The 14760-nt window shown below is 34.9% G+C and overlaps 1 protein-coding gene across 1 annotated transcript in view; it reads left to right on the forward strand.

The window, feature by feature from the left end:
• The window catches only part of COL4A5 (collagen type IV alpha 5 chain), a 325412-nt gene that overhangs the window by 275156 nt on the left and 35496 nt on the right, over window positions 1-14760 (forward strand). The window contains exons 39-42 of the mRNA XM_079764916.1: window positions 1172-1270; window positions 1765-1815; window positions 3083-3268; window positions 13320-13453. Of these exons, the coding sequence (XP_079621042.1) occupies window positions 1172-1270; window positions 1765-1815; window positions 3083-3268; window positions 13320-13453 (470 nt within the window). The remainder of the gene's footprint in view (window positions 1-1171; window positions 1271-1764; window positions 1816-3082; window positions 3269-13319; window positions 13454-14760) is intronic.

The raw sequence follows: 14760 nt of genomic DNA on the forward strand, positions 1-14760 counted from the left end.
TTCTATTTCTCTCTCCCTCTCTGTTCTTTTCTCTCTAAATCAACTACAAATATTTTTAAAACTAGAGGCCTAGTTCACGAAATTCATGCACAGGGGTGGGGGTGTCCCTCAACCCAGCCTGCACCCACTCCAATCTGGGACATCTCTCTCACAATCCAGGACTGCTGGCTCCCAACCACTTACCTGCCTGCCTGCCTGATTGCCCCTAACTGCTTCTGCCTGCCAGCCTGATCACCCCCTAACTACTCCCCTGTCAGCCTGATTGACGCCTAACTGCTCCCCTGTTGGCCCGATTGCCCCTAACTGTTCTCCCCTGCCAGCCTGATCACCCCTAACTGCCCTCCCCTGCTGGCCTGGTCACCCCCAACTGCCCTCCCCTGCAGGCCTAGTTGCCCCTAACTGTCCTCCCCTGCCAGCCTGGTCACCCCCACCTGCCCTCACTGTGGGCCTGGATGCCCCTAACTGCCCTCCCCTGCATACCTGGGTACCCCCCAACTGTCCTACCCTGCAGGCCTGATCACCCACAACTGCCCTCCCCTGCAGGCCTGGTCCCTCCCAACTGCCCTCCCTTGCTGGCCTGATTGCCCACAACTGCCCTCTCCTCCTGGCCATCTTGTGGCGGCCATTTTGTGTCCACATGGAGGTGGCCATCTTGTGTGTTGGAGTGATGGTCAATTTGCATATTACCTCTTTATTATATAGGATTACATAAAATTGTTGTCATGGGACCTTATTTTTTGGGCTCACTTTTTGCATGGAGAGTTATTTCAAGTATTCTTTAACAGATAGAAAATCTGATATTTTTTACAATGGCAAGGATTAATACTTTATTTGTTTACTAAATTATAAAGCGAATCACTTTCCTTGGCCCAATATAAGGCCAATAATGCATCCTAGCCCCACACCTTATTTTCTTGGATAGTCTAAAACTAGATTAAAATGAGAAACTGAAACATTTTGTATAATGAATAAATGCTAAAACTATTTCTTATTCACATTACCCTTTATTTTTTAGGCTTCTTTTTCATAATATTTTATAAATTTAAAAGAGTGTCTCAGAGGCACTTTTGTTTTTGGATAGAATTATTTAAAGCTAGTATGGAAAAATGGGGAATATGGAAGAAAAAGGGAATTGGGAAAATAGATATAACCTTCATAGTATATTATTTAGGTAGTGGAGGTCATCCTGGGCCACCAGGGCCTCCAGGTGAAAAAGGCAAACCAGGTCAAGATGGAATTCCTGGACCAGCTGGACAGAAGGGTGAACCAGGTACTGTCTTTTTTCATTATTTTTAATTTCCCCCTTTTGTTTACCTTAACTTTTGCCTTTTTTTTACCTACAATGAAATTATATCTTCTTTCTTATCCTCTAAGCTACCACACAATTTCCCATCCTAATTACATTCCACGCTATCCTGAGAATGTGACCTCACATTTATCCATCAACTTGTTTCTCTCTTATGAAAAACTCCGTATCTTTTCTTGCCCAATTTTTCATGTCAAGAAGCTACCCAACTTTTAACAAGTTCTTTGGATGACCTCCTTTTATTATGCAATATATATGTGACATTAATCACAAATAGAATATATGTATATATAATTTTCTGATGTGGGATTGTAGTTCTCTGTTGAAAATAAACTTCTACATGGTTTATATAATATACATTGTAGCAGTTAATAAAAACCTAAATAATTAGAAGATAATCTGTCTTGTTTCAGTTATTATTATATCTCTTTGAGAGTTGTTGGTTTATCCTCTGACAGGCCAACCAGGCTTTGGAATCCCAGGACCCCCTGGACTCCCAGGACTTTCTGGTAAACTTTAATAAAACATACTAAATAAGTCCATAAATAGATAATATTCTACAGTACACTTATTTTTCCATCTCTACAATTTATTGTTATAAATTGCATGAACAACCCCAGAAAACTCAAAGCTAGAGTTACATCTTAAAGCAGTTCTGAATTATCAATTTAGTATGAGGAGTTGTACTATAAAAAATGTGTTCTTAAGGAAATTTACATGTAGATATCTTTTCATTAACTTCATAAATAAATGCTGAGGAAATGATACAGAAAGAAAGCAAACTTGTAAGAAGAGGTAGATTTCACTAAATTTTTAAAAGACTTTTAAACACTCTCTTACCTCCATGGAAACAAAACCAAGTTAATATAAGGAAACTATAGAAATACATGCTAATAATAAAAATGTCACTTGAAAACTTCATGTTAATATACATTTTGTAAGAGTATGTGTGCACACACATCTACCTTCACTCACAAGTTTTTACTCTCATTGTAAGCACCAAGTAATTAACTGAGTGATTGAATGTGTGTACAAATATATATATACAGTACATATGTATATGTGTGTGTGTGTGTGTGTGTGTGTGTGTGTGTGTGTGTGTGTGTTTGTGTGTGTATTCATGTTCTCAAATGACGATTTCCTATTTTATGGAGACATTTTTGAAACCACAGACTTATCTCCTAGAAATTCCAAGATCCTTCCAATGGTCTCAACATAAAAGTTATGACTTTAATGTGCCACTGATATGTTGCTCTCAGTCATGTTGGTGGTATAGAAAAAATGTTGAGCACAGTTTGTCTAGATTGTGATTTTTAAATATTGGATAGATTGGTCTTCATGGGCACATAGATACCATTGAAGATCTTTATCTTCCTAGAATCTTAAAACATTTTTTTTAGGAATTTCCTCCAGCCATCTCTAACCTATTCTTGCAGATGCTGTATACTTTTCTATTTATTTCTATTTTTTCCTCACAGTTACCGGTCATATGATCATTGCTTTATGTCCTAATTCAAAGGGTATCTGTAAGGATGCAAGCTACTAATGTTTTTCTATTTCTAGACATACTCTAGTAAACACTTCTGATAATAGATAAATATATTTAATAGGATGAATGGGCTTCTTATATGTGTTGGGGATTTGGTGAGAGATAGAAATAACCCTAGTATATTCCATTACTTGTTCTAATAAGTGCAAATAGCTTTAGCCTTATAGGCAAGCCTAATATTCAATATCATTTAATGTGTTCTCTAATGTGTCATTTTGCTTTCATAGGTCAAAAGGGTGATGGAGGATTACCTGGCATTCCAGGAAACCCTGGCCTTCCAGGTCCAAAGGGTGAACCAGGCTACCCTGGTTTCCCTGGTGTGCAGGGTCCCCCAGGCCCTCCTGGTTCTCCAGGTCCAGCTCTACAGGGCCCTAAAGGCAACCCTGGGCTCCAAGGTCCTCCTGGGAGACCAGGTATGTACATGAGTAGTAGGGGAATGGTCTATTTATTAGTCCATTTATTTCATTTTGCTGGCAAGTTATTCAGTCTTTAGGACATTAGAATCTATAATCGAAGAACTTCTTATAAGTAAATAGTTTGGTTTATACTTTACTTCATCCATTTCCATGGAATATATTTTTTCTTCAGTAATGCCTTTCATAATTTTCTTAAAGTGTAACTAAAACAAACCCACATAGAGGAAAAAGGAAATAGTGATTTGTTAGTATTTTTATTAAATGTAAAGCTATACAGGTAACCTGCCAGCAAAATGCCATCTGCATTTTTAATGTGAGCTTCTCAGCATGTCATCACAGAAATCATTTTAGTTAGTATCACCCAGTAGATGCTTGTGGTCCATATCAAAGTGTTGCTATGGTTCTGTCATATGATCAGCAAATGTCACCAAGCACACACACATAAAAAAAATGATCTTCTCTATAAACTAGGCAATCCAACTTGCCTTCAACATCACAGCATGAGTAAATTGAATAGTGATCTCTTCATACCAGCTTCATGTCTATACTTCATTTGTTGTCTGTTAACTGCTCTAGTAGTCTCAGTTTTGCATCAAATGTTCACTTTTCATTTTGTGTCTGTGCTGTGTCATTTCATTTTACTAACTTTGGAAATGCTCATTTTCATCCTGAATTAATGTTGCTGAGCCCAATCACTGGTAATAGATTATTAACAGATATTTGAGACTTGATATGCAATTGTTATATTTCTGATAATCAAAAACTTGGCTTTCATTAATTTAAAAGATATGATAAATCTAAGAAACAAAAATTTGTCTTTTTTTTTCTCTGAAAGTCTTGGCTCCTTTTAACTATATTTAAAAGTGAAAAAATGAAAATATAGTTAAAAGGAGTCAAGACTTTCAGAGAAAAAAAAGACAAATTTTTGTTTCTTAGATTTATCATATCTTTCATTTAAGTTACCATAAACTCTGAAGTGATTGGAGTTACCTTAAATAAAATATGCTCTAAAAATATAAATTGATTAGGGTCATATACTTTGTTCAGAGTATCATTTTATTTTTTTTTTATTTTTTATCCCAGATTTATTGAAATATAATTGACATACAACATTATGTAACTTTAAGGTGTTCAATATAATAATTTCATATATGTATGTAACTCAAAATGATTACCATAGTAGTAATTGAACACATCTATCACCTCACAAAAAATTGTAATTATGTAAAGATCATTTTCAAAAACCAGTTTTTATCTGTTCTGATTTGTATGTTTGTAGAGGGTGTTATTTAAAGCTTTACCTTCATTTTCTATTGAAGAAAACCAGTGACACTCCCTCAGCCACGTTAACTCTCTTGCATGTAATGTAAAGTATTGACACAACACCTTGGTTGGTTATGCATGCAATAATTCAAATAAACCAAGCTATTTCCTGTTTTATATTTTAATCAGCACTGTGGTTATTGGTCTTACTAGTAATGGAGCTCACTGTTGAACATTACTTTTAAATATGTCAACATAAATACATTAGTCACAAAAGCTTTTTTAAAAAGTACTATTTCTAAAGAAATAATAAGAGTAGTTGAATGAAGCACACCTGATGAGTGTTTGTGACTTTTTGATTTGTTATAAACTATAAACTAAAATTGAGTTTTAAACCCAAATGTTCTCGGAATTGATTGTTTTGGGTTTTTTTTCTGAGCTTATAGTAATGATTATTTTTTTTAATGTTTTTTTGGCCTTTCAAAATATATCACATGTGCTGTTTTCATTTTAGTGGTGATAATTTGGTTTATATACAGATGCATGAAAATAAACTTTCAGAATATTTTTTACTGAATTAAAATTTAACTTGAAAGAAGTTAGTAAAATGCTTTAGTTTCTTGATATTTCTAACAATTTTGATTTTTTCCTTTTTGATAATGATGATTTTGGGCCTTGGTGAACTTTGATCCCTATCCAGGTCCTACAGGTTAGCTCTTTAACTCTAAAGTAGTAACTGCATGAAGTTTGAAAGTTTTTAAATATTTATGTATATATTTGTATACACAGATATATATATATATATATGTGTGTATATATATATATGTATATATATATACATATATATATATATATTACAGATAATGTTTTTAAGTGTCTAAATATATTTTAAGAGTGTATATGCCAATTCAATTCTTATGTTTATCTATCTCTGAAAGGTGTCAGGAAAGTATAGTGTCCAATGTTTATGTCTATTAGCAGAAACTAAACTTACTTTATTAAATAACTAATTTAACATTTAAAAATGCATATAATTGTTTCATTTTAGTTGAAAATTTTAGTACCCAAAAGTATATTTTATAATATTTTACCTTTAACATTTAGAGTAGAGTGTATTTCTAACTTTTGCCTTATACAGTATCTGTTAATGCAAATGAAATTGAACTCTCCTTCAAAAAGGCATTCTTTTTAAAACAATAATATGCATCACAGATCCTGCAAATAATGCAGTTCTTGGTTTGCCATATATCTTGTAATTTTTAAAATAATCCTTTCTTCATTTTTGGGGTTGTCACAAAGTTCTAAATTCTAGTTATGAAAATGGATTACTAGGCACAGAGTAAAAATTAAATCAGTGCAACCTGCACAGATTAGAAGCCTCTTAATCTTATTTTCATCATGCACATATACACAGTACACATCAAAGAATAGTTACCAAGTGCTGTCCAATGAACAATTGCTGATTCATAGTGAAGGATGCTCACCTAATCAGGAGTAAAAAGCACACAAAAAAATCTCAGTGTGGTCATTACTTTCATGATAAATAATCCTTTAAAAAAGTTTCTAAGAAGGAACTAAAAGGAGAAAAAGTGTCCTCCCAAGCTCTATTGGGGATAGTAGGAAATTCTGGCTTCTTATTAATTTAAAATTCATAATTGTTAAAGTTGATTTTTAGGAAGCCATCTATCTCTATTTGAATTGATTCTCTAGTTTTGTACTCTACCCCTAAAATTTTTATTTTTATAGAACCATATAATATCCTATCTGGAAGGGACCTAACGTTTACAGTTTTCAGAAAGATATTATTCACCAGTCACTTGTTAGTGATGGGAAGACATATTTTATTCAAAACTATTGCAACAGGGGAGAGAGACTGTTCAAACTCACCTCAGCAGCCATGCTGGTTTTGCTCAGTGGATAGAGCATCGGCCTGCAGACTGAGGGCTTCTGGGTTCGATTCTAGTCAAGAGCACATGCCCAGGATGTGGGCTTGATCCCCAGTAGGGGGCGTGCGGGAGGCAACCAATCAATTGTTCTCTCTCATCATTGATGTTTCTCTCTCTCCTTCTCCCTTCCTCTCTGAAATCAATAAATATATACTTAACACACACACACACACACACACACACACACACACACACATACACACACACACACACACACAAACTTGCCTCAGCAGACCAAGGACAGGGCCCAAGGATGAGGCCTAGTTGAGAACAGGGCTCATAGAAGTTTAGTCAATAAAGTGGTCTTTGTTATATGTGAGAAAACAGGTCCAAAGAGGTTAAGAAACTTGCTTAAGGTCATAGCTGGGAATCTGACTTAGGGATCTCCAGTGCTCACGTAAGTCTCTATTCTTCTAGTAACACATATCATCCTTCCACAAAGATAGTTGTATGGCATGATGCTTATGATCTGGCCTCTTATTCTAGTTATAAACATAAGTGATGGAGCAAAGCTGCTCAGTCATTTTAGGAGACTTTGACATAGCAGACTGAGCCCTGCCTCCACTTTCTTGTTTTCTATTACTTCAAGATCCCCATCAACCCCTACCAAATGGTTTGTTATTCCTAAATGGATGTCACCAAAAATATTAAGGCAGGTGCATGCTATTTAAATATCACCAAGATATAGAGAAGACTAGAGTATACTTTGAAATAACTTTGAGTACTGCCCTTGTCTGACTTGCATAAAAATCTGCTGCCTTGATCACTTCCAAGCTTTACTATCAGCTAGAAGAAAATTGCTTTCTTGTGAAGCAATAGACTATTTCAAAGAAAAAAAAGCAACCTCATTACTTTAAAACTTATTTACCAGATGTACTATAAATTACATAGTTATTGTAACCTGGTATCTGCAATGTTCTTTTTGCAACAGTTGAATAATGAAACTTTAAATGGAGGCTGGATTTAAAATTTACCAATCAATTCATCAGTTTATCTTACTTATTATGACATTACAGGACTTCATTTTTTTAAAATTTTGCTTTGTTTTTCAGTTTAGCTTTGTTAGGTTATTGAGAAATAATGGATTGAGAGCCTCATGTAGAAAATTGATTTGGCATACAACTCATTAAAATGTTAGCTTTTATATATTAACATCTTAGAAGTTTTGCTATGATATGATCTGAAGTTTCCCTTGATACTTACTCAGACCAAAATACAATATATTTCAATGATTTATTTTTCTAAGAGTTTTTATTAATGGTTCTTCTATACCGAACACATGTATAAAATGCCTTTACTCAAACTCTGAATTATCTTAGGTAGGTATTCTAATTTATTTAACTAATTGTTTAGCCAGACTTTGCTCAAAACATGTCTTGCTGTGTGTGGTGTAGAAACCATTTAAACAAAATCTGGTTTTTAGCCTTCTGAATTTCAAATTATAAATTGCTTTAAAAGTTTTATTTTTAGGAAGTAATGGTAACATTTTATATTTATATGACATGCTACCATTTATATCATATAATGTACTTTTACTATAAGCTCCTAGAGAGTAGAGTTTGGGTCTGGCTAATCTTTGTGTTCCTTGTAGCACTTTGCACATGGCAGATATCAGGTCGGTATGTTAAAAATTGAATCTTTAAAACAACTCTGCAAAAGAGGTTAGGGCAGATATCACTATTTCCATTATGTGAATGAGAAGACAACTTAGAGAAATTGAATTGCCCCAAATCCCATAATTTAAGTAGCAGAGCCAAGAATAAATCCCATGTCTTCTAATTCCTAGGATTCAGTGCTTTAGCACCATTTATTTTCTCTGCTTACCTCAGTGTCTATAAATCATAGCAGGACTTGTAAGAAAAGTAAATTGTGTTTAAGTCAATTAATATTAACCAAGAATTTTCCTATATGTTGCCTTTTTATCTTTTTATATAACGATTCTTCTTTTAATAGTTAATAGCTTGATTTAATATGTGCATTGAATAATAATAAAGGAAATGTGATATTTTCTATAGTTTCGAGTGGGATAGTGCATGACAACATATTTTAAAGTATCCCTTCACTGATGATTTTCACATTTTTTTTAAATTTGACTCTTTATTTTCAAGTTCAATGGTGAACAAATATATATTGGCTTTTTCTCTTTGAGTAACTTTTAACACGTAAAAATGCAAAGAAGAAAGCCTCTTGGTGAATTATAAAAAAAGATCAGAATGTGCCTCATTGAATGATTTTCAAAAAAGACAAACACAGTATAGCTGGTAATGGCCATTGCATACTAGTCTTTTAATCTGTATATTTAGTTGCCTATGATCTTTGTATTTTAGTCTAATGAGGCCTTTAATTCTATCTCCTTGGGGCAATCTGAATATATCAAGAAATTTGTACCTTGTATTTTTACCAAAAATTGCAGAAACTATGATAAACATTTATCCAAAAGCATCCTTTTGTGAAAGGAATGAAAAGCTATCAGTGAAATGGTACTATTTTGCCAACTTTAATGTTTTGAAGTGCTAACTTTTGGAAAGCCACAGTAGCAGTGTTAACATGATGTTTTCGGTAGAATTTTCCATTTTGGGGATTAATAAAAACTAGCAGCTTATTTCCTTGAATAATCTCTATTTGAAAATGTCTGGCTCTCTATACTCCAGTATGGCTCTGTTTGTATACTGAATATGCTGTGGGAATAATAAATGCTGGCAAAGAGGATTATTGTTTAACTTGTGCTATAATGTGAACCACTTCTAACTCAATCTTATTTTGTACTGTGTGATGTCTGATACTGCTAACATCGATCTTTGGGCTTTGGTGAACTCTGATCTTCCCAGGTTTTCAAGGTTAGACTCTTCATTGGTCAATTCATTTTATTTTTTAATGCTTTGTATGTATGATAAGAAAAATTCACTTTTTTTGCTGTAATTCAGAAGTCATTGAAGATTGTTGTTATGCTCAAATACTACCTGCTCTGGTATTTAACATTTTGATGAAGGTAATGTGACTTGTTTATAGTCAAGTTTGAAATGACATTAGGTCTTTGTGGTTTCAAGTATTTATATATATAAAAGGCAATCTGTACATAAAACTTGTTGAATTTTAAATGGAAATACACTTATTTTTATCGTTAAGACTACATTAAGACATTTAGGGAAGCATCTAGCCCATTTGTAATGTCTGTACATTGATTTTATTTTCTGAAATTTTTGTTGCCTGAGATTGATCTGTGTTTTCATTACTATTTACAGTAAGAGAAGAGAGTAACTGTTGATTACTGTTAAAAATAAAACTTATATGTCCCTTATGTCATTAGCAAATCATTAAATTAAATTTGAGAGACTCTAGAACAACAGGTCTGAATTAGTAGCAAATAAATTTCCCAATACTTAGTTTTAATTGCAAAGAGAGCATTGTCCATAACAAGTATAGTTCATTTCAAATGATAACAATGTTATGATTACTTTTTAGACTGGGGAAGAAGGTAATAAAAGACTCATTTTTTCCCTATTTTAATCTTACCTTGTCATTGTTAGGCTGATTTGCAAATTGTTTATTTTTCTCTTGATAAACTAATTTGATACCTGATTTCTAGACCAAACTATATATTATGAATGAAAATAATTTTGCTTAGAAAGTCCTATGTAGGGAGTTTGGATTCAGTGGTTGTTTTTGTTTATTTATTTGTTTAAGTGTAAAGTACTCCAACCCTTTCTTTATCATTGGGAAGGGAATTTCTGAGTGTGTCTGTCTGGTTGCCTAGCTAGGGTGACTATATGACTTAAAATGTTAAAAGATAAAACAATTATTGTATTGTTGTGGACCTTTTTCCTATCTCATGTACCAGATAGAGTTATAGTATGAAATCACATAGAAATAGCTGAATGATTTAAAATCAGCTCATATTTTTAAAGATATAATTATAGTAATCCTATCTATAAAGAGTGAATATGCTAATTGACTGTCATGCCCTCACAAATATGGAGGCACCCACAGCCAATAAGGAGGGAATATGCTAATTTACTGCCACATCCTCAAAAATGGCGGTGCCCACAGACACAAGATGGTGGCACCCAGTCTCCTCAGCCCCACTGGGGCGGCAGGTGCGCGGAATGGCCAGGCCTGCCCCCAGGCAGGTCGGGCCACTCCTTGCGCCCGCCTCCGGAGTCCCCCAGTCCCCTCAGCCCCCCAGCTGCCCAGGGCTGGCCCGAGGTGCAGGCAAGCCTCAGATGGTGGCTGCCCAGCTGCCCAGGGCCAGCCCAAGGTGCAGGCAAGCCTTGGATGGTGGCTGCCCAGCCACCCAGGGCCGCCTGAGGCTCAGGTAACCAGGGCTGTCCAAGGCTTGTGCTGCCGGCAGTGGCATCAGCAGAGGTGTGATGGAGGCATCGCCTTTCCCTGATCGCTGGGTCACCTCCCACCCCTGAGGCCTCCCGAACTATGAGAGGGGGCAGGCCAGGCTGAGCGACTCCCCCCCCCCAGTGCATGAATTTTCATGCACCAGGCCTCTAGTAATAATAATAATTTTAAAACTCTTACATAGTTCTTACTCTGTGCCAGGCACTGTGTTAAGTAATTTATACATATTATCTTATTTAATCCTTGGGACATCATGATAAAGTATGCTGTTCCTACTTTAAAGTAAGAATTTCCACTTTTTTAAATTAAATTTATTGGGGTGACATTGGTTAATAAGAATATATAGGTTTCAAGTGTACATTTCTATGATATATGATCTCTATATTACATTGTGTTCTCACCATCCAAAGTCAAATCATCTTCTGTAACCATATATTTGGCCTGCTTTACCCTTTACACCTTCCATCCCCTTCCCTCTGGTAACCACCATACTATTGTCTATGTGTATGAGTTTCAGTTTTATATCACAAAGTAGAGGCCTGATGCATGAAGATTCATGCAAGAATAGGCCTTCCTTCCCCTGGTTGCCAGCACCTGGGACCCAGGCCTTCACTCTGGCAGCCGCCTTCTGCCTTCACTCAGGCCCAGAGCCGCCTTCCACCTTCGCTCGGCCTGGAGCTGCCTTTCACCTTCACGTGCTGCCCAGAGGCCCAGAGCGGCCAGGGTGGGGCAGAATGCCTGTCATCGCCATGGCGACAACACAAGCGCCATCTTTGTCACGTCAATTTGCATATTCCCTCCTTATTGGCTGTGGGTGCCACCATCTTTGTCACGAAGTGACAGTAAATTTGCATATTCCGTCTTTATTAGATAGGATATGAATGAAATCATATGGTTCTTAGATTTTTCTGACTAACTTACTTCGCTTAGCATAATATTTTCAAGGTTCCATCCATAAAGAAGATGTGATACATATATATAAAATAATTTCCATTTTAAAGAAAATTATGGCCAAGGAGATTAATAAACTTGCTAAGGTCAACAGCTAATGATTAATGGAGCTGGGATTCAAACCCAGCAATTTAGCTTCAAAGTCCAGCATTTTAAATCTAGATGCCATGCTGCCTTGTGAGAGTGTAGCCATTGATTCTGGGTCTTAAGAGTATAGGAAAGGGAAGTAAGGTCCAAATTTTATTTCCAATAAAAAAAATAACCATTTTTAAAAGATGGCAACTAGATTTATGTTGTTTAATCACTTAGTATTGTATACATATGTTGAATTACAATGTTATACACCTGAAACTTATATAATATTGTATACCAATTTTACCTCAATAAGAAGGATAACACTTTGTCCAAATGTAAGCATGTACATGATATTTCCTACATATCTTCCTTTTTTGTTGAAACTAGTGAGAAACTAAAATTACTAGAGGAGAGAGAAGGTATAAGTGCTAGCTACTGGCTATTTATTATTTAGGGCTTTATAATTATTTCCTTAATGCAGGACTACTTAATCTCAGCCTCAGCCACTGCTTAGCACTCTGCAAGCAAGTTAACAGCTATTTACCACTCTGTGATGAAAAATGTGTCTATTGATAACATCTCCTTTGTTGCTTTATTTAGAAAGGAAAGTTAAAACATAAAGAAAAGAGCTTAGCAAAATTCCATTTTTAATTATTTATTTATTCACAAGATATATGCAGCATTCTTCATTTTTCTTTAGAAACATTAAAAATGTAAAAAATATGAAAACATTGTTAAAATAAATTGAAAGGTACTATATTGACAATTAATTTCTGACACTTTAAAATATTCCCATGTATTAAACTTGTCACTAAAATGAAATTAAATAATTTGCTTAAATAACTATCTTAATTGCATAGTAATAAAAGTTGAATAAAAATAATTGCCTATGAGTAATTTGATTTTAACCACATTGAGACAGGTAACTTGAATCTCTAATTGCCCTATGGCAGTGATTCTGAAAGAGTGGTTCAGAAGAACCAACAACTGTAGCTATAGGGCACTTGTTTTTGTACAGAGAACTTGCTAGAATGCAAATTCTTGGGCTCCTCCCCAGCCTTACAGAATCCAAAACTTTTGGGGTGTTCCCAGGAATCTGTTTTAACAATCCTTCCTAGAGATTCTGATGCACATTTCAATTTGAGAACAGTGCCCCCATGTGGTGTCTGTTTCCTTTGACTTAAATCAAACAAGAATTACAGAAGTAATTTTATTATAATGTTCTGAGTTCTTTCTTTAGATATGAGCGTACTGTATTTAATATATAATAAAATGAAAATTAAAACTGTCTGCAAACCAGTGTTAATAATACAAATAGCCCAGCCCAATTTACATTAGAGAGTCAGCATAAGCCTACATATTTTAATATAGTCTGAATTTTATTCTGAAAACTAATAATGGCTGATATTTAAAAAGCCCAACTTTTATGCTATGCTGACATGTGATCTTTGTTGTGCATTATCAAGGTCTACCAGGTCCAGAAGGTCCCCGGGGTCTCCCTGGAAATGGGGGTATTAAAGGAGAGAGAGGAAACCCGGGTCAACCTGGGCAACCTGGTTTGCCTGGTTTGAAAGGAGATCAAGGACCACCAGGACTCCAGGTAAGAAATAAGAGTAGATATTTGATGAGAATGGGATGTGAATGGCTGCAATGATAATTCCAAGCTGCATTATTTCAATTAGCATTTACTGGACAAGCCTGTACACATAGTTCAGTGGTGAATTGCAAAGAAAGAAAAAGGCATGTTTTCTATCTTCTTCCAACTAAAGAGACTTTTGCCACCTAATAAAGGGTTCTTCAAAAGATTCTTTACCTGGATTTTTTGGTATGTATAGTACTTAGATTTAAGTAACCTTCATTTCAGTGAAAGCAAATTTATAGAAGGAGACATATATTGGAGCATTGCATGTAGAGGATTGTACTCAGAGGGAAGTAATTATGGTTAGTTGGGATATTTTAGACTTTGAAATTAGATGGTTTTAGGGTCAAATTTTCACTCCACTGCATACTTCTGCTTTGTGTCTATTTGAAAGGTAGATACATACTTTGTTAATTTTAATCACCTCATCAAGTTGTTATCTGGTTTCCCCAATATATTGTTACAATTTTCTCCATTATGACTAATAAGCAAAATGACAGGAAAGCACACATTAAGATCATGCAAGTACACTGCTCCTCTTCAAATCTCCCCTTAGATTTAATATCTATTTATGCTTTCTGCTTTAACCAGTCAATGATGCGACATTGGCAAATTATGATTTCCCAACCCTTAGCACTACTTACACATATACTAGTCGGCCCTACTATAAAAGAGACTTTGATTTCTTCAATTTTTGTCTATTTATTATCAGTATGAGCTCATAAATTCTCTTTTTTGAATTATTTACAATTTTTAAACTAGCATTTCTTATTATGATGCTCAAATTCTCTTAGGTTTGGGAACCCCTGCAAGCTGGATCCTATGTCTTTCTGACATACATGCCCCTCCTTTTTTTAACCATTTTCTTACATTTTAGCATATTACAATGTTCCAGGCTTGCCTCTTTTATTTCTACTAATAATGGCTTTATTATCTGTTACTTATTTTTCCTTTAGGTTCACTCTAGTGTTATTTTCAATTCTTCTCCTCCCCATAATTTTCTTGGCCCTCAAACCCAATTAATTAATAGGCCCTACTATATTTTTTGCTAAGTCCTTCAAATATCATCATTTCTGCACATGTGATCCTAATCCAAGCACTTATCACCTCAAGGCTACACTAAAAGAGTAGCGTCTTTGCTAATGATAATAAAATAATAGCTATCATTTATTAAGCACACGCCACATGCCAGGGAGTTTTCTAAGTACTTAATAGTAACTATCACATTTAATCCTTACAGAAACCTCATAAAGTACATATTATTTTCG

Source organism: Cnephaeus nilssonii (genome assembly GCF_951640355.1).
Source record: "Cnephaeus nilssonii genome assembly, chromosome: X".
Classification (NCBI taxonomy): domain Eukaryota; kingdom Metazoa; phylum Chordata; class Mammalia; order Chiroptera; family Vespertilionidae; genus Cnephaeus; species Cnephaeus nilssonii.